This window comes from Desmodus rotundus, chromosome 13, assembly GCF_022682495.2.
Source record: "Desmodus rotundus isolate HL8 chromosome 13, HLdesRot8A.1, whole genome shotgun sequence".
NCBI lineage: Eukaryota > Metazoa > Chordata > Mammalia > Chiroptera > Phyllostomidae > Desmodus > Desmodus rotundus.
Window position 1 is genome coordinate 40,926,749 of NC_071399.1, and position 24,723 is coordinate 40,951,471.

Sequence of the window (24,723 nt, forward strand, 5' to 3'; positions counted from 1 at the left end):
TTTATCTCAATTCTTAAAAATCTAATCTTTAGTATAAAAATTTAGAACAGGTTGCCTCTGAATGTGGTAGCAGGAGGGGCAGTGTAAGGACTGACTTGTGAGGAGAATGAGGGAACTCTCTGGGGTGACAGTAATGTTCAGTATCTTGGTGGGGTTTTGGATTACACAGATGATGCATCTATCATGATAAACAAATACTGACAAAATTTTGATCATGTTACTGTATAGAAATTTCTCTTCAAGATAAAATTGGATAGAAATATTGAATTCAGTTAATGATATTTACGTTTAACTACTTATTAGATTGCACACTGATATCTGCAATGTACTTTGAAATGCACCAATATTAAGATGAATTAACAAATGGATACATAAGTGATAAAGCAAATCTAGCAAAAGACAAATACTGGAGTCTTGGTATTGAATATACAGGTACACAATGTAAAATTTTTTCAAATGTCATATGGTTAAATTTTTTTTAAATAATATATTGATGGAAAACTTAACAAACAATAAAAACATTCAAAAGTCATAAATACTATACAGAAATTTAGAATATGGATATAAGACAGGATGATCAAGTAGTAATATTACAGTGTCTTCTTTTGAAGACATAACATTTAAGCAAATACATGAAAGGTAACAAGAAGCCATCTATGTGACGACATCAACCAGAGTATCCCAGGCTCCTCTCCTCCAAAAAAAAAATCTTATTCTATGGCCCTGAAATATGGTGCGTTCAAAAAAGCTCTTGTGACTGAAATATAGTAGGCAAGGAAGGGAGTAGTATAAAATCAGATTAGATAGAAGAGAAGTGCCAAATCATTTGGGATTTGTGATCAAAGTAAGGATTTTTTTTTTTTATTTTATCTAAGTGCAATGGAAAGCTATTAGAGGGTTTAAAGTAGGGATGGGGTGGAATGAGTTATTATTAGAGTTTTAAAAGATCACACTGACTGCTATGTGAAGAATGGCTCTGAAGTGTTTTAGAACAGTAGAGAAACTCATGGTAGTCCCTGCGAGGACAATGGTGGAGGAGAGTGTTAGTAGTAAAGATAGGGAGTATTGAGTATGGGAACTATTTTGTGTCAAAAAGTGACAGTATCTATTGATAAATTGACAATGGAATGACAGGGAAAAGGCACCAGGATAGATCTCTGGTTTTAGCTTTAGTCACCTAATGAATGAAGTGACATTTACTGAGATTAGAAACTGTGGAAGAAGCAGGTTTGGAGTATAGTGGACCTAAGAATCAAAAAAAAAAAAAAAATTATTTAAATTGGGCATGATTTGTGATTTTAGGAAAACCAGGAAAAATAAAAGAATCAGAATAATCTGGAAAATATTAAAGCTGTTCAAGGTTTTACATTTACAATTTCTTTTCCTTCTAAGAATCAATTTTGGCTTAATTGTATTAAGGACCCTTGATCCAGTAAAAAGATCAGACTTTAATGCAAATCAAGCTCACTGATTTCTGTTGTCCATCTCTGGGGTTAAAGATAAACTGGGGAGAAGAGCCCTGTATCTTTAAACTTAGAAAGGTCAAAGGAAAAAAATCAGGAGCGAGAATAAGAAAGACAAAAAAACAAGTACTTGGAAGTAACATATTAAGTCTTAACTGTCTCTCACCCCATCAGTGAGAACAGACTGTTTCTTAATTCCACGTATAGCATGCTTAAGTGCTTTACAGTATTTTAAACAAAGTGGTGACTCACATTTTAGCTATCATCCTTTAATCTCATTAGTTAACCAAAGTATAATGAAAAATCCATGGTTTTTAGAGCTGAATGAACCTAAATTTAAAGCAGGCTCACCACTCAGTAGTTCTGTGACCTTGAGCAAATTACTTACCATTTCTAATCCTTAGTTTCTTAAATGTAAATGAAAATAATTAACCCGAGAATTAGCATTAGAATTAACATTTGCAAAGTGCCTGCAACAAGGAAAGAATGCTCCATAAACAAGAGCTACTATTATGTAAAAAACACCTAATTCATCAATGTTCAATGCAGTTTCCTCCTTTGGCAGAATAGATTCCTGCTTCTAGAAGAGAAGTTAAAGACATCAGAGAGGAGGGGACCACATAAAAGATGATCAATTTTATTCATGTAACCCAGAAAGAAGAAAAATAGAGAAATCTATGAGTAGCTATGACACATGTAAAATGCACAACTTGTTTATACGTACAAACATATTTTCCTGTGGAATCAATGGTCAATTCAACTCTTAAACCCACAAAGGCTCATAGAAATTATAATGTAGTTAAAATGTCATATATCTCAATAAAATTAGTAGAAAACAAAACTACTGAATAGCCAAACAATACAGAAAACCAAGAGACTTTAATATGTAATTTCATTTATTTTGGAAGCTGGCACTTGAAGAAAAAAGGTTTTATGGGAGGTTTCTGTGGAGATTCAGGGAAATTCCAAAAGCTTTATAAAGCTGATGACCCTGGATCTTTAATATGTTTTATTTCACTTTAAACTTTATGGCTTCCCTTTCTTTCAGTATAAGCAAAACACTAGCACTCTGATACTTAATAACCATGATTGCAATCATTTATTTTACAAATGTGAAGGAGTAATTGGGGAAGAATTAGAAGATAGGAAAGAAAAAAATCATAAAGAATATGCTCAAATATAAAGAAAAGAGTCTTAGATTTAACTACGTAACCTCAGCAGTAAAAAACTGAAAGGTGGGTAAAGCACAGCACTAAAATATTAAGGGAGGAAAACCAAGTGATGAGAACTGGTCAGAGACCCATCATGTCTCACTGGTTGTTTTAAAGGTCACATTACTTTTTTTTAAAGTAGAAAACAAGAAAGCAAGCAAAGCAATCTGCAGCCTGCCATTTATTCAAAGGAAATGCTCAAGAGTAAAAGATTCATAATTCAAAATGTGGCAGCCTATGTAATTCAAGATTTTCTTCTAATCCCTTATTTCTCTAAATTCCTCTAACTATTGCCCTTTTTATATACATAATATTGTGATAACAGTATTATTATATCCCATTATATAGGTAATAACAATAGTACCTAAACTTGAACTAGAGAGACAGCTCTTGAAATTGAAAAGTATGCAACAGAATAAGATGAAAGTATGTTAGGAAAGTCTCCTCAAAACCCAGCTATTGGCTATTGAGTTGGCCAAAAAGCCTGCATGGTTTTTTCCATAAAATAAAAGACACATTTTTCATTTTCATCAACAACTTTATTGATCTCGACATTTTTATGTTGGCTATCTCCGGCTATTGGCTTCTAGTCAGTAGAGGCCAGGAGTACTGCTAAACATCTTCCAATGCATAAGACATGCCCACAGCAAAAAAATTATTTGGCCAAAATGTCAATAGTACCAAGAAACTTTGCAAAACACTTTTAACACATTCGATCAATTACAGCACCTACTCCATACACAACACAAATCTTTTTCTGCATTTCAGTTGTGTTTTTACTTTTCTTGAAAAAGTAAAGCATATATGCCAAAAATGTTCTGTATCTTCTTCCATCTACAATATTAAAACAGCTGCATAAAAAATTCTCCAATTTTGGTATGATTTTTTATGAATGCATGCTGATATGACGGATATCTCAATACAATCCAACAAAATTGTTTCGAATGAAGTTAAAGACAACTAAGCACTACTAGAGCCATCGTCCAGAAAAAAACTAAAAGGAACTTTTTGGCCCACCCAATACATGCCTCTTAGGCTATGAGAAATGCCAATGATTTCAAACCACTGAGAGAAGCTTTTGAATTTTTTGAAAAAAAAAAAATAAGTCACAAATCAGTTCCATGAAGTCCAACATCAAGCAATCTAGCAAATACTCCTATGAAGTACTGAAACGCTTTTTGAAAATGTTGATGAGTCTGAAAAAATGATTAATGATGAGATGTTGTTCTCAGATAAAGTGTGATTTTTTACAGCCTAGTCTTAAGTCCAGGACCTATATTATTAAGGTAAATGTTCTCAAAACTAACAAAACACACATAACCATGACCCAAGCCCCAAAATTTAGCCAGACCCAACTAGAAACAAGAATGCAACAAGCCAAACATCTTTCTAGATCACTCAAGTACTGCAAAGCTTGCCAGTAACTAGTGGAAAAAATATATTTACCAAAACAAGTGGTCACTTTTAGGCCAAGAAGATATTTCTATATATCACAACTACGTAAACTTTGCAAAATTAAATGCTCCCCAAATGAATAAAATAATTCTAAATGATCGATCTTAAAGAGAAGATAGAATTAAAGAAATGTTAATGTGGGAGCTAAAGAGCTTAGCCCTATGAATGTAGGAATGCTAAGAAGATGCTGTGAATTCCTGACTACCAAGGGTTGCCTAATTTCTCTCAAATATATACAAATGTCTATCAAATGTAAATAAATACTAATTTGATTAATAAAACTGTAAAGTTATTTAATAGCCTTGCTGACCCATGCTAACAGTGTACCTTTATATATTTTCTTAGTCAGCAGATAGTGAAAATAAAATGATTTTCATGAGCTACAGGAATAATTTTGAAAATACAGAGTTGAAAAACACTGCCCCAATACTATCATGCCTACAACAATCATTAAAATGTCCTTCAGTTTACCTTTTGCTCCCATTTAGAAAACTTAGTCCTAACTTCTCACATTCTATTTTCTCTTTCCTAGTAAGATTGTTGATATTTATCATCTTAGGAAAAGCAAGAACTTGAAGACCCTTGTCAAGTATGGTATCTTCATTTTAACTACATATGTCCTTAACTTTAATAAGTTGCATTCAACTATGTACATATAAATTTACATTACATTAAATCTCAAGAATTCTTCAGACAATTCCTTCTTTTAATTAGCCAATGATTTTATCTTATAAAAGAGCTATAATTAAGGTCCAATTACTCTTTAAAGTTCACTTTAATAATAGAATATGGTAATTCGGCCAATAAATTCTTCCAGAGCAACAATTAATCAGAAACCTAAATTAATAAAATATTATTTGTTCAATGGGAATTTCTTACACGTTTACTCAACCATATCTGCTAAAATACATAGAAACTCGACCAAAGTTAATTTAAGAACTTACCAATTTCCCTTGCGATTCTGACAGCTTCATCTGCATCCTGTAAAAGCAGGAAATGAGACCCAACATTAATCCCATCAGCCATTGCACAATGTCTTCAGGGCAGTCATATATTGCACTACTGTCTCCTCTGATTCATTTAATGTTCAATTTTACAACCTTCTAACTCATTTCATTCAGAGAAATGTAAAATTAATACCATAAGTGGAATGTAAATTCTACCTCACCATTATTATATTAAGAAACTCAAAGCAGTTTGAAACGACCTGGCAGGAAGCACTACCAGAATTGCCAAATGATTCGGTGCAGTTGCTTGAATTTAATGGCAGAATTTAGATGTTTACAATCAATACTAAATCATAAATCAGATCATTAAAGCTTGTCCACAGCCAGCTTGTTTCTGTCTACCAGAAACAATATTTATGTCATGTTTTCCTAGATTCTGTCAGCAGGGGGAGTTGATTCTCTATTGTTTAGGAGAAGCTCAACAGACTTTTCAGAAATAAAAATAACTCCCAATATCTATAGGAATGGCCAGTTGTTCTCCAAAACTAATTCCTTTAGAAATATCCATTAATTTTTCGTTCTTCTTTTTTATTTCATGCTTTTAAAAATATTTTATCTTTAAAACCTTAAATCCAACGAACCAACCAGTGGGAGGGAAACTTCCAAAAAGCCAAGGAAAGAAAATGCATTCCAAAACAGTACATCCTGATGAATGTAAGGATTAGTTATTGCTAAATATCAACCAATGCTACTGAAAGGACAAAAACATCCCTTGAATCTAAACCATTTCATTGATCATTAACTCTCCTCTGACATGCCTCATAATAGGACACTCTTGAAACATTCCCCCATATAACAAACAACAAAGAGAAAGCTGAAAAGAAGGTGATAAATACAAGCCCTCTAGTAAATTTAACTTTTTTTATAATTCAGTGACATGAAGTAATTATCCTAAGGAATGACAATGTTTTGAAAGCACTAGCTGATAAGCATGCCTGAATTTTTTAGAGAATAACTTTAAATATTAAAGGGAAGGCATTTTTTAAGCTTTTAAGCTAACACTTTTAAAATGTAGAGTAACCAAGTCTGAATCCTCCCCCAAAAGGGGAAGCAGAGGATGTTTATAACTGGTTCATTTATGTCTAATTAAAAAAAAAATCTTCCTTAAAAGTCTTCAGTACCTAATAACATCCCCTGAATAAGGAGGTTGGCAGGGGAAGTTGTCAGAAAAATTTAATTTCCTTTCATTAGCCAGTCTGCTCCGCAAATAGGTGCTTGTTAAGTTCAAAGCGGTCCTGAAAGCGACATCAGTTTTAAATCCTTTTTTTTTTTTAACTCCATGCAGTCACATCTGCTAATGAGATTTTCCAAATAACAATTGTTTTCAAGTCAGAGATAAATCTATACCTCCCACTCTACCCCCCCCCAAAAAAAATCAAGGTTTACTGCTTTATTACACCTTGCTGTTTTTGCTGACCCTATTTCTCCAAATTTTAGCTTAAAGGGATAAAAATCCATGAAAAGGGTCATTTAAGAATGTTAGTGGTTTCCACACATTGAGTTTGAAGGTTCTTTGTTCAAGCCAGTGACAGTTATTGGAGAATACTTCGCCTTAATAGCCTCTCTGTCAGGAAGTGTTAAACCTGCCAAATGCGGACAATTAGTGCCTCCCGAAGAAAATGCAAGAAGGGTGTTGGCTGATGGAGACTGGATTATAAGAAGCCTAGAAGGAAACTTTTGACATGTCTTCTTTTTCAAAAGTGCAAAAGTCTATTTGCAAAATATATTTTGACAGAAAATAAACTGTTGCCTAAAAAGTTCATTACCTTGAGAGAACTAACAGGCAGATGTTAAAAGATAATTCTTATAATTCATTAGTTATATTTTAGCAATTATTTATGTATACACATATTATGAATGTATGTATATATAAAGAGATGTATGTTTACACAAAGCAAAAGTAAAACTTCTAATAATTCTTTAACTGCCACAAATCCAACACTCCTATAAACTGCCACAAAATAATCTTATCTTTCAACTAGTCAGAATACTTGATTTTTCTCACTATGAAAACCAAATTCTAATAAATGAACCTCCAAGTGAAATCAAACTACCTTAAAAATTGATCTTTTACTTGTCATTTATTCATCCCAATATATTTTGTTGAGGTCAAATTATATACTGGACATTAAAAAACAATTATCAGGCCCTGGCCGGGTACTCAGTTGGTTAGAGCATTGTCCTGATACACCAACGTTGCAGGATCCATCTCTGGTCAGGGAGCACACAAGAATCAACCAATGAATCACAAATAGGTAGAACAACAAATCCACATCTCTCCCTCTCTCCCTCTACCTCTCTCTCTCTCTCTCTCTCCCCCCCTCCCTCCCCCTTTCCCTGCCTTCCTCTCTCTCTAAAATCAATAAAAATTTTTGTAAAAAACTGTTATCAGTTTCAACAATAAACTATTAAGTACACTCAGATCCATATGTTATTCAGCACATTTAGTTCTCTTACCAGGCTATATAAAGCTACTTTTAACGAGATTAAAAAGCCTTGTGCAGCTCTAAATATAATGGCACTAACTGACACATCACACAGTATAACTTCCCTACAAGGCTATAGGCAGAAAAAGAAGAAAACTTGAATACAAATTTTGAATCCACAGAAAAGAGCCTCAGAAAAAGGAACAATATAGACAAAAACCCTAGATTATCAAGGCACTTAGTATGTTCTAGAAATCAAAAAAGATCCATCAGACAAAAATGAAACATAGTAAAGAAGTGTCAGGATAAAAGGGTATAAGTCCCTTTTACAGTCCCTGTTCTGCCAGGAACTTATGGAATTGGGTATACAGTTCCTAATGCCTTGGCTCTATACAGGAGAGTAATGACTCAGATTCAGGGTTTAAGAACAAAACTCTATAAGGAATTAAGAAGTACAAGTTGGTAGTTATAAAATAGTCATGGGGATGTAAAGTTCAGTGTAGGAAATACAGCCAATATTGTAATAACTATGTATGGTACCAGGTAGATACTAGATTATGCAGTGTGATGTGGAAGGTGGTGGTGGCAGCAGAATGGATGGTCCCACATTCACATATTGTGGATAAAAGTTGGGAGGGATACCTTGGGAGCAAGTGATCCTAGTCCCCGGCCAGACTGAAGCAGGGTGCAGCCAAGAGGAGGGCCCCAAGAAGGGATTTGTAATGGGGTCCAGGACTCGGGATGTCCAGGAAATATTAGAAAAATGTATATAGGATGTCCTAATCCCCACAGGCCTGAGCCAGGGGGGATGGGACACATGGAACAGGGCCATTCAGAGCTGTTTTGGGTAGCAAGAGCTTTGCAGCTAACCCCTGGCACAGTCATTTAACATATCTATAACCTTTAACTGGTTTCATGGATGTGTTAAGTAGCTGTGGCCATGCTTTGAGCCAGGGGGATGGGACCAAATTCCACCCAGGATGGGACTGGGAAGTAACTCCCCCTGGTTACAGGGCCTGTGGGAGAGCTTGGAGATGATTGGCTCCATGCCATGGGGCCACACCTGCCCAGACCTACTATGGCAGCCCAGTAAAGCTGGAAGAATACAGGGATGCTGGCAGGTGTAACTGACTGTAGGAGGAGTCAGAAATGGGGCTGCAAAGGAAGATGGGCACTGGGATTTAAACCTAGGCCCAGCAGCCATAGAGTGAGAGGAGACCACGCGGCTCCATAGTAGTAGGGAGGACCACAAGGTTTTGGGGAAGGAAAGAAGAGACCACGCGGCTCCAAAGTAAATGGGGAGGAGACCATGCGGCTCTGAAGGAAGGAGTAGACCACGCGGCTCTGAAGTAAATGGGAGAACCACGAGGCTCTGAAGCAAGTAGATAGATAAAGGTCCATGTGGTTCTGAAGAAAAAGAGGAGAACCACGAGGTTCTGAAGTGGAGAAAAGGACCACGCGGTTCTGAGGGAAAGGAAGAGGACCACGAGGTTTTGGAGTGCTTCTTCTTGCCACGCGGCTTAGGCAGCAGGAGAGACTTTGCAGCCATAGAGAAAGGGGAGAGCGGACTCTTGCTGGTGGGCCATGAGAAGGTGCCACATGGCTTTGGATTAACTGGAGATTGCAGCAGCCACACAGCTGATGGTGCTGGGAGCCTGAATCACGGACTTCTACTTCTTTTCCTGAGACACGGTACCCCGGATTGGGCACAGGGAGAGGGAAGGACTGTGCATCTGTGGGTATTCTAAAGGACTTTAGTATCTTATTGAAGACATTAGGCCATTACTCTAAGTCTGTGTAACTTTTAAATAAACAATTCCTTTCCTTTTCACCAGTCTCTGGCATTGAGAGACGTCTTTCCTCTGGCGGCGGGCATTTCGAACCTAGCAGGTGGGTGTGGGGGGAAGGAACCTCCAGAGACAGAAAGGCGGAATCCTTTCTCTAATAATTTATCGTGAACAACCACCCCCTCCCTCTGCTCTGTAACAAGACCACACAGTCCAGGGTTCCAGAGCCAGGAAGATAAACTCCCATAACTTCTGGCTGTAAAAAACCAGTGGGGGCTGCAGCAGCAGAAAAAAATGCTGGATTTTCAGGAGACTCCATTTAAAGTGCCCACATGGACTTAGAATGTACACAAACCCAACCATCTGGGATTCACCACCAGGGCAACAGCTGAAAGGGGGGCAGTTGCATAAGGGAAGTGGGTAAAGTGACTGGAAATGGGGCAAGTGCAGGGCAAACCTCCAGAAGCCAGCCAGTGCCATTGTCTCCTCTCTAAGCCCTCCCCACACACAGAGCCACATGGTGGTGAAGCAAGTTGCCCCTGACCTAGCAATTACCTAAGGCTCCACCCCACACAACTTACAGGTGCCTTTTCTACAATAGGCCACACTAGTAACACAGGGAGTCAAAGTAGCTCTATCTAATACACAGAAGCAAACACAGGGAAGCTGCCAAATTGAAGGGACAAAGATATATGGCCCAAATGAAAGAACAGAACAAAAGCCCAGAAAAGCAAGTAAATGAAATGGAGATAAGAAACCTATCAGATGCAGAGTTCAAAACACTGGTGATCAGGATGCTCAGAGAAGTCATTAAATACAGCAAAAACATAAAGGAGAAAATGAAGGTTACACTAAGTGAAATAAATAAAAATTTACGGGAAACCATAAATGCTGTGAAGGAAGCTGGGATTCAAATCAACAATTTGAAACATAAGGAGAAAATAAGCATTCAACCAGAACAGCAAGAAAAAATAATTCAAAATAATGACAATAGTATAAGGACCCTCTGGGACATTTCCAAACATGCCAACATCTGAATGATACAGATGCCATAAGGAGAAGAGGAAAAGCAACAAATTGAAAACTTCTTTGAAAAAATAATGAAAGAAAACTTCCCTAATTTGGTGAAGGAAACAGACATATAAGTCCAAGAAGCACAGAATCCCAAACAAGCTGAGCCCAAAAAGGACTACACCAAGATACAGAATAAATAAAATTGCAATGGTTAAAGGTAAAGAGAGAATCTTAAAAGTAGCAAGAGAAAAGCAAAGAATCACCTACAAAGGAGTTTCCATAAGACTGTCAACTGATTTCTCAAAAGAAACTTTGCAGGCTAGAAGGGACTGGAAAGAAGTATTCAAAGTGATGAAAAGCAAGGACCTACAACCATGATAACTGTATCCAGAAAAGCTATCATTTGGAATTGAAGGGCAGATAAAGTGCTTCCCAGACAAGGTAGAGCTAAAAGAGTTCATCATCACCAAGCCATTATCACATGAAATGTTAAAGGGACTTATTTAAGAAAAAGAAGATCAAAACTATGAACATTAAAATGGCAACATATTCACAACTATCAACAACTGAATCTTAAAAAACAAAGGAAACCACCAGAACAGTAACAGAATCATAGATATGGAGATCATTTGGAGCGTTATCAGCTGGGAGAGGGAAGGGGGAGAATAGCGGAAAAGGTACAAGGAATAAGAAGCATAATCGGTAGGAACAAAATAGACAGGGGGATGTTAAGAATAGTGTAGGAAATGGAGAAGCCAAAGAACTTATATGCACAACCATGGACAAGAACTAAGAAGGGAGGGATTGCTGAAGGAAGATGGGTACTGGGCAGAGGAAGACAAAGGGGGAAAAATTAGGAGAACTATAATAATATAACCAATAATATATTTTTTAATGGGAGGAAAAAATAAATAAATCACACTTGAAGGTATTATTCAAATTATTAATTAATGATTTCCTGGGCAATAAATCTTACCAAAACAAACTATTATTCCCAAAATCAGTTTAAATTTTTCATGGTTCCCCTTTGCCTTTGACCCAAATTTAAACTCCTTCCCCTGGTTTCAATACTTGATCCTGCCTGCCTGAGCCACCAATTTCATCTCCAGACACTCTCTACCTTGCACTTTACTCCCCATCACAAAGTCCAGACATTCTCCCCAGCCTTCACAGATCCTACTAGGCTCATCCAAAAACTCCCTTCTCTTCCACTTTCTTTCACCAAATAACTCTTTTTAAAAAAAGATTTTATTTGTTTATTTTTAGAAAGAGGGGAATGGAGGGGAAAAGGGAGGGAGAGAAACATCAATGTGTAGATGTCTCTTGTGCGCGCCCTACTGGGTGCCTGGTCCACAACCCAGGCAAGTGCCCTGATTGGGAATCGAACCAAAGACCCTTTGGTTCACATGCCGATGCTCAACTCACTGAGCCCCACCAGCCAGGAGCAAGCCAATTCTTATTACCATGTGCCACATACTAAGATCTGAAGACACAGGAGAGAAAAATAAAGTCACCCTCCCAGTCCTTCTATAATGTATAGCCTAGTGGAAGAGACAGACCTTAAATATGATTGCAGCTAAAAAACAGTATCATTATTGAGATGCATGTCATATCAAAGAAGTGAAGTGGCCTTCTGACAACAGGGGATCTATAATTCAAAAACAGTTCCAGGAAACTTCTCAGACATAGTGACTTTTAAAGGAGGCCTAAACAGTGAAAATATGATGGAACACAGTGAGCATGGCTGGGGTCCAAAGTGTAAGCCTACAGTAGAGTTAAACAGGCCTCATAGGCCACATTATAAAGACTGAACTTCACATGGGTGTTCAACCTTTTGGCATCTCTGGGTCACACTTGAAGAAGAGTTGTCTTGGGCTACACATTTAAATACATAAACACTAATGAAAACTGATGAGCTAAAAAAACGTTTTAAGTAAATTTACGATTTTGTGTTGGGCCGCATTCTTAGCCATCCTGGGTCACATGAGGCCTGCAGGCCACAGGTTGGACACCAAGAGCAAGAAAATGAGGGGCCTCACTTTGTCTGCATTTTGAAAAATTTCAGCATTTAATTTACATCATTATTATCATCACCATCATTATTTTTATGTGTACTGTCTAACCTCTGTATAGCCCTATCCCATTAAAATGTAAGGTCCACAAAGGCAGAAATCTCTGTGTAGTTAGTTCAGTGATATATTTCAAATGCCTAGAACAATGCCTGGCTAACAGTAGTTATACAATAAACAGTTATTGAATAAAAAGAATGAGGGAATGAACAAATGAACAGTTTAGACAGAGGCAAGAGGGTGTGAGGAGTCCTGTTGGAAAGCAGTAGTCTAGGTGAGAAAAAAATTACAATTTTTCTCTTAAATGCAGGATTGCATGTATCAGCATTCACCTAAATGTCACTTTCTTTAGAAAGCCTTTCCAGTTCTTCTATATACCAGGTTAGGTGTCATTGCTGTGTGATCACATTACACTCTGTCCTTTAATCATGACATCCTCTGTCACACTTAAGCTCAATGACAGCAATGACTAGCTCTGTCTTGCTCTCTACTAAATCTCCAGCGCTTAGCAAATCAACACATTATTTGTTGAAAGAATAAACAACTATGCAACAGCTTCTGTAGAAATAAGTCTATTACATAACAATCTCTTAAATTAGGGGTCCCCAACCTCCAGGATGTGGACCAGTATGGTTCCAGGCCTCTTAGGAACCAGGCTGGACAGCAGGAGGTGAGCTTGAATATAACGCACTTGAATTATCCTGAAACCATTACCCCACCTTGGTCCGTGGAAAAACTGTCTTCCACGAAAATGATCCCTAGGGACAAAAAGGTTGAGGACTGCTGTCCTAAATGATCTACTCCAATGCCAACAGAACTACTCATCTCCAGAGCATCAAAGTTATGAGTAAACTTATATTAAGGAGATGTAGTTGCTTGTTCAAATTGACTAAGTGATATACAGCAAGGAAGTACCACACAGTAGTTCAAAGCATGGGTTCAAGATCGACAGGCTTGCATTTTGCCTCAGTTTAAAATAAAGTACATTCACTGAAATATTATTGACACTGGGCAAAAAAACCTAGGCCCAGTATGTACCTTTGCCTCTTAATTCTTAGTCAAGCACTTTTTTCACTGCATCATGCAACTTCAAAAGTTTGAAACTTAGGCTTCACAGAACCTGTTCTTTAAAATGCATAGACAATGATACCCTGTCATTTTAAAATAAATATCTCATTAATTGAAACAAACTTTATATAGCAATAAGTTTTTAAATTGAAGGGATTTAAATTTCAATTATAGTAAAAAGCAATAGAAACAGGTTCACTTTAATTTACAGATATTATACTTTAATAAAATGTGAAATTACTATTAAACTTTATGCTAACAAATATACTTGATCTTTATTTATATATAATACATCTCTTTGAAGCAAAATATCATTCCTTTTCACAAATCCAACTTAGCAATATATTAAGAAAAAGCAAAATTGATTCTGTTTAACACTCTTATCTTTAGAACATTCTTAAGTCACTTTTCACAGCTAATATTCATATGATATAAAATAAAATACATAAATACTAAAGGGATTAAAACAGTAGACTCTGTTCAAGTATCATTCAATAATATTCTATAATTTATTAAAAGAAAATTTCTAACAGGTGAGAGAATAATACCTTTAAAAATAGAAGAAAATTTAGGGAGAAAAGGCATACAACTGTAATTGAATAACAGTAAAAATTTTTAAAAAAAGAAAAAAAAAATTTAAATATAAAAATTTCAATGGAAGTGTTTAGAATATTTTTGTACTTAAAAGTAATAAAATTGAGAAGACACATAGCAATACACAAATAAATGAAAAATGTGTTAGCAATGACAATATTCCTGATGGCTCCAAATCAGGAGGTAGGAAAAGGAAACAGTCCAATTCTTGACTCTATTCCTCTAAACCAGTGATTTTCAACCAGTGTACCACAAGAATTTTCAAAATCTGCAATACTTGACTATTTAATCAAGGGCACTGACCTCTTTTTCCCTTAGATAGTCAAATAAAAAATGACAACAGCCAAGACAATAATAGCCATTTGTGTGAATAAATCAAAATTACACATATTTTTGTCAGATCAGCAAAAATATATATTTTTTGGTGTGCCGAATAATTTTAGTAATTAATTTACGTGTGCCAGGAGATAGAAAAGGTTAAAATTACTGTTCTAAATGATAAAAATCCCTGTGGTTCATTCTGTAATCCCAGCCTGTTCTGAAGGAAGCCACACTTACTTTCTGAAGTTATGGAATGCTTCGGAACACTGACAAGGAAAGAGTTGCAGAAAAGTATTAAGCTATATAATTCCAAAAGAGCTGTTCATAAATAGAGAAAGAGGTAAAAAGCCAACAGAACCAGTAACCATTGCTTTTACTCCTCTATTTCTTTTTTTTTTATTATTGTTATTCAATTACAGTTGTATGCCTTTTCTCCCCATCCCTCCACCCCACCCCAGGTGAACCCACCTCCCTCCCCCCTCCACCCACCCCTTTGGTTTTGTCCATGTGTCCTTTATAGTAGTTCCTGTAATCCCCTCTACCCACTGTCCCCGCCCCCACCCCCCACCCCCGCCCTGGCTATTGTTAGATTGTTCTTAACTTCAATGTCTCTGGTTATATTTTGTTTGCTTTTTTCTTCTATTGCTTATGTTCCAGTTAAAGGTGAGATCGTATGGTATTTGTCCCTCACTTCCTGGCTTATTTCACTTAGCATAATGCTCTCCAGTTTCATCCATGCTGTTGCAAAGGGTATAAGCTCCTTCTTTCTCTCTGCTGCGTAGAATTCCATTGTGTAAATATACCATGGTTTTTGGATCCACTCGTTTGCTGATGGGCACTTCAGTTGCTTCCAGTACTTGGCTATTCTAAATTGTGCTCCTATGAACATTGGGGTGCACAAATTCTTTTGGATTGGTGTTTCAGTGTTCTTAGGGTATAATCCCAGCAGCGCAATTGCTGGGTCAAAGGGCAGTTCCATTTTTAGTTTTCTGAGGAAATTCCATACTGTTTTCCACAGTGGCCTCACCAGTCTGCATTCCCACCAACAGTGCACGAGGGTTCCCTTTTCTCCGTATCCTCTCCAACATTTGTTTGTGGATTTGTTTATGTTGGCCACTCTGACTGGTGTGAGATGGTATCTCATTGTGGTTTTATTTATGACTGGTGTGGTACCATCTCACACCAGTCAGAGTGACCAACACAAACAAATCAACAAACCAATATTGGAGAGGATGTGGAGAAAAGGGAGCCCTAGTGCACTGTTGGTGGGAATGCAGACTGGTGAGGCCACTGTGGAAAACAGTATGGAATTTCCTCAGAAAACTAAAAATGGAACTCCCCTTTGACCCAGCAATTGCGCTGCTGGGATTATACCCTAAGAACCCTGAAACACCCATCCAAAAGAACCTATGCACCCCAATGTTCATAGCAGCACAATTTACAATAGCCAAGTACTGGAAGCAACCTAAGTGCCCATTAGCAAATCAGTGGATCCAAAAACTATGATATACTTACACAAAGGAATTCTATGCAGCAGAGAGAAAGAAGGAGCTTATTCCCTTTGCAACAGCATGGATGGAACTGGAGAGCATTATGTTAAGTGAAATAAGCCAGACAGTGAGGGACAAATACCATATGATCTCACCTTTAACTGGAACATAATCAACAGAAGAAAAAGCAAACAAAATATAACCAGAGACATTGAAGTTAAGAACTATCTAACAATAGCCAGGGGGGAGTGGGGTGGGGATAGTGGGGAGAGGGGATTACAGGAACTACTATAAAGGACACATGGACAAAATCAAGGGGGAAGGTGGAGGTGGGGGAGGGAGGTGGGTTTGCCTGGAGTGGGGTGGAGGGATGGGGAGAAAAGGCATACAACTGTAACTGAATAACAATAAAGATTTAAAATTTTTTTTTAAAAATTTATATTGAAATAAAAGTGAGAAATAACTTTAAAGGTAAAATATATATATACATATACATATGTACATATATACATATATACATATATATATATATATATATAAAGGAATGAACAATAGTCAGATGCCTTATGCGAGCCCAATACGTTTGTTAACCCACCCGAGAGGCAGCAAAACCCAGAAGCTAACAACACAATTGCTGGAGGCTGAAGACTGGGTCCCAAAACTGGCTCTGTGACAGTGAACAAGTTACCTACCCACATGCCACTCTGTGATTTGGCTACCTCATCTGTAAGATGGAGATAATAACAATACCTATCTTACATGGTTATTAAGATGAAATTAGTTAAGGCTGAAACACTGTAAGTACTCAATTAAGTTTGGCAATCTGGTACAAAATGGGCAGGCCACCACTCCAAACTAACAACTTTTTTCCCCTCCTGCCTGGACTTGATGGTGTGTCCTGTGGTCACCATGCATCCTTTGAACCTGTAAAACATAGAGCTAATACCAGCACTATAATGCAGGAAAAAAATTTTTTTGCACATGCATCTACAGTGCACTTCACTGGTTCAGATGGTCTGGGTACTCAATATCGCTGGTGGGCAGGGAAGGGAAGCAAAAACTATAATAAAGACAGACAAATTCAAATGGTTCTTCTTGATGATAAATGCCCACTTTATCTCTACAGTGATGTTAGTATCAAATTCTGACTCTGCTGTTCATGATTCAGACCACACCTCTCGTTTCTCACAAGAAACTTAACAACCCTAAATTCTGTACTTACTAGGTGAGAGCCCTGCTAATTATTCTAATGGAAGCTACTTAGGAATTTACTTTCATCTGCTGGTTTTAGAACAAATTAGCAATGTTTTTGCAAAAAATAAAAATTAAAAAAATTATTTCTTCAAGACAATATGGGTAAAAGCTGTGTCTGAACATAAAAAGCATCCTCGAACTATTTTGTGTTCATATGTAAAGTAAAGCAAAATTTTCAACAATCCTGGGTTCAGTAATTACGTTACAACTAATTATGTTTTCCAGATAACTGCAAGTCAAGTAGAAGACTTTATTGTATTTTTGAATCATTCTAAAATTTCCTATATGTTTCTATAATTGCAAAACAGGACAGCAAACATAACCAAAGTTTTTTTTCAAAAATATAAAGAATTTGTGGCATGATCAGAAAAGTTATTCTTGGTTTAGCAGGGGAAAAGGATACTGATGTCTACTACTGTACCTTGTAAATACTAGGACACAGTTTTTCGAGGGGGGGGGGTTTGTTATTCAATTACAGTTGTCTGCAGTTTTTTGGTTTTTAAAAATGATTGCCTTCACACTAGTTTCTGTTCTTGTTATTTGGCTCTTTTGGCTAAAGCAAGAGCACAGTTTTTTTTAATCTGTCTAATTAGGCGATAAAAACAATTATTAATTTAACCTACACTGCATAACTTACAAACCTCATTCAAATACATTACAACACTCAGCTCAGATGTAAATGTTTATATTGTACTTTCTCTCTCAAGACAACAGGAACTCAGAGAAATTTAATGAATTTCCCACAAAGTTGGTATGCTAATAAGTATTACAGTCAAATGCAACAATGTAGTCATTGGTGATTCCTCCCTCTTTTTCACACCTGCCATCTAACAGATCACATGATCCTATAGATTCAACTTCCACCATCTCACACAACACCATCTACTTTGCTCCATCCTAATATGTTATTCTGGGCCCCATTTCTTGCCTGGATTAAAGGAAGAACACTCCAATTTGTCTGCCAACTTGGAGTTTTGCCTTGCTCCAATACATTTTCTATATCACAAAGCATAAGAAGTTGTCAAACTCCACAATTGTATCATGTTAACTTTTCTCCATTCTGAGGCTCCCAAAGCCAGAAGAATAAACCTCCAAACCCAGGTGACAGCATTCAAAGCCATACATATCTGCATCCTAAATTTACCTCCAGCTCATTTACTATATAGACCCTCACACTGCATACCAGAAGGTTTCTAAAGCCCCCAGGGTGTCTCAGCTCCAATCATCCACAGTAAGATATTTTCACTGCTGTAGAGCTGTTTCACCATCACTCTTTTTAGTTAACTCATTACTACTCAGACTTCAAGTATCACTTAGATATCAAGTTCATTGGAAGCTCGGTCGAGATGCCCTCAATGCCCCTCTCACATGGGCACTTGCACTGTGAGATCAGCATTATTAAAATTTATTAAATTGCCTGTCCACTTGTATGTAGATCTCCCTAAGGGGACTTGAAATTCTTTGAAATCAGGGTCTGCAGCTTATTACTCCTTGCCTGACAAGTGGGATGGGATTCCCAAACTTCTTCCAACAGCCACAGATGTACCCTCTTTGCTCTGCTACCATGTTCCAGAGATGGACTTAATAAGATGTCAAATAAAACAAAACTTGTTAAAGGCAAATACCTGATCCCAGATGATTACTGAGGAAATACCCTTTAAAACAACATTAGTTTCTCTCTACTGAAAGGGATGATTCAAGAACAAAACATAAGGAAAACCATTCAAGAAGACTCCTTAAGTACTGCACACAATGTTTTAATTCTTTTAATTTTTCAATTGCATATGACATTCAATATCCTATTAGTTTCAGATGTACAGCATAGTGGTTAGACATTTATATAACTTACAAAGTGAATCCCCTGATAAGTGCAGTACCAATCTGGCACCACAGTTATAATATTACTGCAAACAATGTTTTAAAAGACTGTGGTAAACCATGTCCATGTAATCTCCATAAAACATTCCAAATATTCAAATGAGGGGGAGGGCAGTAAACAACACAAGTTTTAAGGACAAATGTAACAAAATGAAACCACATTAATTTATTCAAATAGGAAGTGAAAATTACTTGGCCAAAAAAAAAAAAAAAAGAATACAATATAGTTGTCAAGAAAAAGAATTTAGTCTTAAAAATACCACAGGCTAATTTTCTTAAACCCTAAGGATTTAAAAAAGAAATGTCTATAAGGAGCACATACATTCTTCCCAAGCAAAAGTATTGCCAATGTAGTTGCTAAAACCACAAGGTATTCCAAAAATTGACACTACATATTTACATCAGAAAACCTCTATCTGCATAGATATCCTCAAAGGTAATCTTTTAAAATGTGAAAAGTAGTGTAGTTCCAAATGAATGTGGAGTTACTACACAAGAAATCTAAATTAATAACCAATTTAAAAGAAAAAATATGTACAGCCTCATATCAGAAATAATTAATAACAAACTACAAATAAAAATTCTATTCAAACTTAGATAAATAAAGCATTCCTTAAAAACATATTTAAATGCTCATCTGAAACTATAACCCGCAATTTCAATTGTATACTAACAAACTAAATCAGGCAACAGGTGTTAAGAACTGTATATCATAATTAACACAGATAATGAGAATCTATCATTATTTGAGAGTGTAATAGGATCTTAAAAATCACCTAAAACATACAAGGAGACAAAAATGAAAAGATAGCTGAGTTTTCCTTCTAATTTCTACTTTTCCCTATTTTCCAAATTACCAAAGGTTGCAAATGAAACACAAATTGTCAAATGCACCCTCCCTGAAAAGAACAATCAAAATAACTTGTTGAACAAACAAACAAAAAAAAGTGAATTACCTACTACAGTAAAGGATACCATCTCTTTGAGGCAATTTTGGAGCTTCCAGAGAAATCTGTTCAAGACCTGCTAATAGCCACAGTTCAAGATCCTATATTCAAAAACTGTGTTGCTCTGAGGAAGTAAAGTACAGCATGGGGAATATAATCACTAATAATGTAATAACTGCATGGTGCCAGGAGGGTTCTGGAAATATTAGGGAAAACACTTTGTAAAGTATATGATTGTCTAACCACTATGCTGTACACCTGAAACCAATACAAAATAATATTGAACATAAACTGTATTTGAAAATTAAAATTTAAAAAAAAACTCACAGTGTTCCCCAGATACCCATCTGAGCCCCCTACTCAGGGGCCTCCACAACCACAATGGTCAAAAAAGTCTCACGCTGGGGAGAATGCCAACTGCCTTTGCAGGAAATTTGGAAATGAGGAAACTTTGATTTTCTGATCAAATTTGAAAATGTTTAGTATTGGAAGAAACCTGACTGATTACTAACAAAAACTTCTTTATTAGTAACAAAATATCCTCAACATTTTTGTTCTAATTCCATACACTGAAGTTCACGTGAAAAAAGACAGGTTTAGGACCTATATGTTCATCTTCATGCTGGCTACAGGAGCCATGAGGTCAGAAGGTTTCATCAGATTGGTATCAAAATAGGATAAAATTTGCCTTGAAACCCATATCAAAACCTTGAGAACTTTCCTCTCTCTTTTGACTTGTTTTGTCAAAGGGAGTCTGGGTGTGGGAGAGATCTCCCCTCCAAATCTTAAACCCCCAATGTACTACACATTATCAGGTCTGCAGTTGGAGATGGCCAACCATTAGGTTGGGGCCCCAACAATTAGGTTGAGGTATACAAACAATATATTTCATATATTACAAGGCTCTCATAGAGTTGTCTCAGGTTAAGTCTCTGTTCTTTGTGAGTCATACTTCTTAAATGCATTAAATCTGTAACTCAAATTCATGTTCTCATCTTTCTAAATGACATAATTTCACCAAGGATCATTTAGAATCATAGTAGACTCTTTTGTAGGCTTTTGATATGAATGATTCAAGAGGCAACTTACAGAAAAAACGAAAGTAAAATCTCAAACATCTAGTGTTCTGCATTTTTTTAATTAAAATGAATAACCTTCAAAAAAATAATTCTGATTCCCAAATTGTTTCCTTACAGTAAAGACAAAGTTCATAGGGAAGAGGAAAGGTACAGGAAAAGCCAAATGAAAAATGTGAAAAAATTCAAGCTCTCTCAAAACTGATGGTCTTTATCCTGCTATTCCTTTCCATCCTGTGCTCCTCTATTTCCCCCAGCTCTGCTCTTTCTTCAGTTGATGTGCTCCCTTTTTCTCTGGCTGACCAAAAACCTTCAAAGCAACACTACCTTTTAAAATTAAGCCCTCTTAGACACTACACGATAACATGAACTACCCAACAAGAGGATATAACCCTAGAAAACAGTTACGCACTCAACATTGGAGCACCTAAGTACATAAAGAAAACCTGGATGGATATAAAGGGAGAAATTGACAGAAATACAGTCATAGAAGGGTATTTTCATATCCCATTGACTTTAATGGATAGACCTTCCAGACAGAAAACCAACAAGGAAAGAACGACCTGAAATGACACACTAGATCAAATGGATTTAACTGATATCTTCAGAGCATCTCACCCCAAAGCAGCAAAATATACATTCTTTTCAAGCACACATGGAATGTTTTCCAGGATAGACCACACGTCAGGACACAAAACAAGTCTCAATAAATTTAAGAAGATTGAAATCATATCAAGCATCTTCTCTGACCATCATGTAACAAAACTAGAAATAAATCATAAGAAAAACACTGAAAAACACACAAAGACATGGAAGGTCAATAACATGTTATTAAATATTGAATGGGTCAACAATGAGATCAAGGAAGAAATCAACACATACCTTGAAACAAATGAATATGAGAACACAACAAGCCAAAATCTGTGGGACACAGGGAATACAATCCTAAGAGGGAAATTCATAGCATTACAGGCCTATCTCAAGAAACAAGAAAAAACTCAAATAAACAATCTAACTTTATACTTAAAGGAACTTGAAAAACAATAGCTAACAAAGCCCAAAGTGAGTAGAAGGAAGGAAATAGTAAACATCAGAGGAAAATATATGAAGTAGAGTCTAAAAAAACAATACAAAAGATCAATGAATCCAAGAACCGGTTCTTAGAAAAGATAAACAAAATTGACAGACCATTAGCCAGACTCATGAAGAAAAAAAGAGAGAGGACCCAAATAAATAAAATCAGAAATGAAAAAGTAGAAGTAAAAACTGACACCAAAGACACACAAAGGATTGTAAGAAAATACTATGAACAACACATGCAACAAATTGGACAACCTGGACAAACTGGATAAGTTCCTAGAAGCATAAAATCTTCCAAAACTCAATTAGGAAGAATCAGAGATTCTGAATAGACAGATAACACCTAGTGAAATTGAAGCAATAATCAAAAAACTCCCAACAAACAAAATCCTTGAAGTGGATGGCTTCACAGGTGAATTGCACCAAACATTCCAAGAAAACTAACACCTCTCCTTCTCAAACTATTTCAAAAAAATCAAGACAAGAGAAGACTCCCAAGCTCATTTTACAATTCCAGCATTATCTTAATTCCAAAATCAGATAAAGACACTGCAAAGAAAGAAAATTATAGGCCAATATCCCTGATGAACCTAAATGCTAAAATCCACAACAAAATAGTAGCAAACTGAATACATCAATATATATCAAAAGATCATACATCATGATCAAGTGGGATTTATTCTGGGGATGAAAGGTTGGTACAATGTTCACAAATAAATGTGATACAACACATAAACAAAATGAAAGATAAAAAACACGATGATCATATTAACAGATGCAGAAACAGCATTTGGTAAAATGTAACACCAATTTATGATAAATACTCTCGGCAAAGTGGGAATAGATGGAACACATCTAACCATAATAAAGGCCATATATGTCAAACCCACTTTCAGCAGCACACTCAACAGGCAAAAACTGCAAGTGTTCCCCTCAAGGTTGTGAACAAGACAGTGATGTTGCTTTCATCTCTCTTAGTCAGAATAGGACTAGAAGTCCTAGCCACAGCAATCAGACAAGAAGAAGAAATAAAAGGCATCCAAATTATAAAGGAAGAAGTAAAAATGTTATTATTTGCAGATACATGATACTGTACGTAGCATTACAGGCCTATCTCAAGAAACAAGAAAAAACTCAAATAAACAATCTAACTTCATACTTAAAGGAACTTGAAAAACAAGATTCCACCAAGAAACTACTAGAACTGATAAATGAATTTGGTAAAGTAGCACGATACAAAATTAATATCCAGAAGTCAGTTGCATTTTTATATGCCAATAATGAACTATCAGCAAGGGAAATTAAGAAAACAATCCTAGTCACAATTGCTTCAAAAAGTATAAAATACCTAGGAATAAATTTAACCAAGAATATAAAAGACCTATACTCAGAAAATTATAAGACACTGAAAAAAGAAATTAGAAGAGACGAATAAGTGGAAGCATATACCATGATCATGGATAGAAAGTATGGACATCATTAAAATGTCTATACTACCCAAAGCAATCTATAGATTCAATGCAATTCCTATCAAGATAACAATGACATTTTTCACAGAACTAGGGCAAATATGGAACCACAAAAGACCTCAAACAGCCACAGCAATCTTGAAAAAGAACGAAGTTGTAAGAATCACACTGCCCAATATCAAACTAAACTATAAGGCCATTGTAATTAAATAGTATAGTACTAGCATAAAAACAGACACATAGATCAATGGAACAGAATAGAGAGCCTAGAAATAAGCCCATGCCTTTATAGTCAATTAATACTTGACAGAGGAGGCAAGAACATAAAATGGCCTAAGATAGTTTATTCAATAAATGGTATTGGGAAAATTAGACAGACACATTTTAAAAAATGAAACTAGACCACCTTCTAATGACACATACAAGGATAAATTCAAAATGGATTAAAGACTTAAATGCTGGACTTGAAACCATAAAATTCCTAGAAGAAAACATAGGCAGTAAAATCTTGGGCATTGCTTGTAGCAATGTTTTATAGGATATATCTCCCTGAGCAAGGAAAACAAGAAAAAATAAACAAATGGGACTACATCAAACTAAAAAAAAAATTTGCACAGCAAAAGAAACCATCAACAAAATGAAAACAACCCACTGAATGGGAGAACATAGTCACCAATATATCTGATAAGGGATTAGTATCCAAGATTTATAAAGAACTTACAAAACTCAACATCAAAAACCAAACAATCCAATTAAAAAATGGGCAAAGGACCTGAATAGACACTTCTACAAAGAGGACATGCAGATGGCCAATAGACATACGAAAGGAAGGATGTTCAACATCATTAATCATCAGAGAAATGCAAATTAAAACCACAATGAGCCCTGGCTGGTATGGCTCAGCGGACTGAGTACCAGCCTGCAAACTGAGGGGTTGCTGTTTCAATTCCCAGTCAGGGCACATGCCTTGGTTGCAGGCCAGGTTCCCAGTGGGATTGTGTGAGAAGCAACCTCACATTCACGTTTCTCTCATCCTTTCTCCCTCCCTTCCCCTCTGTCTAAAATTAAATAAATAAAATCTTAAAAAAAAATAAAACCACAGTGAGATATCACC

General features: G+C 36.2%; 1 protein-coding gene across 2 annotated transcripts in view; it reads right to left on the reverse strand.

Moving 5' to 3' along the window:
- PCCA (propionyl-CoA carboxylase subunit alpha) overlaps nucleotides 1-24,723 on the reverse strand; it is a 473,714-nt gene that overhangs the window by 326,081 nt on the left and 122,910 nt on the right. For both annotated transcript variants that reach the window (XM_024578839.4, XM_024578842.3), the window contains exon 8: nucleotides 5,074-5,110. In XM_024578839.4, the coding sequence (XP_024434607.2) occupies nucleotides 5,074-5,110 (37 nt within the window). The remainder of the gene's footprint in view (nucleotides 1-5,073; nucleotides 5,111-24,723) is intronic.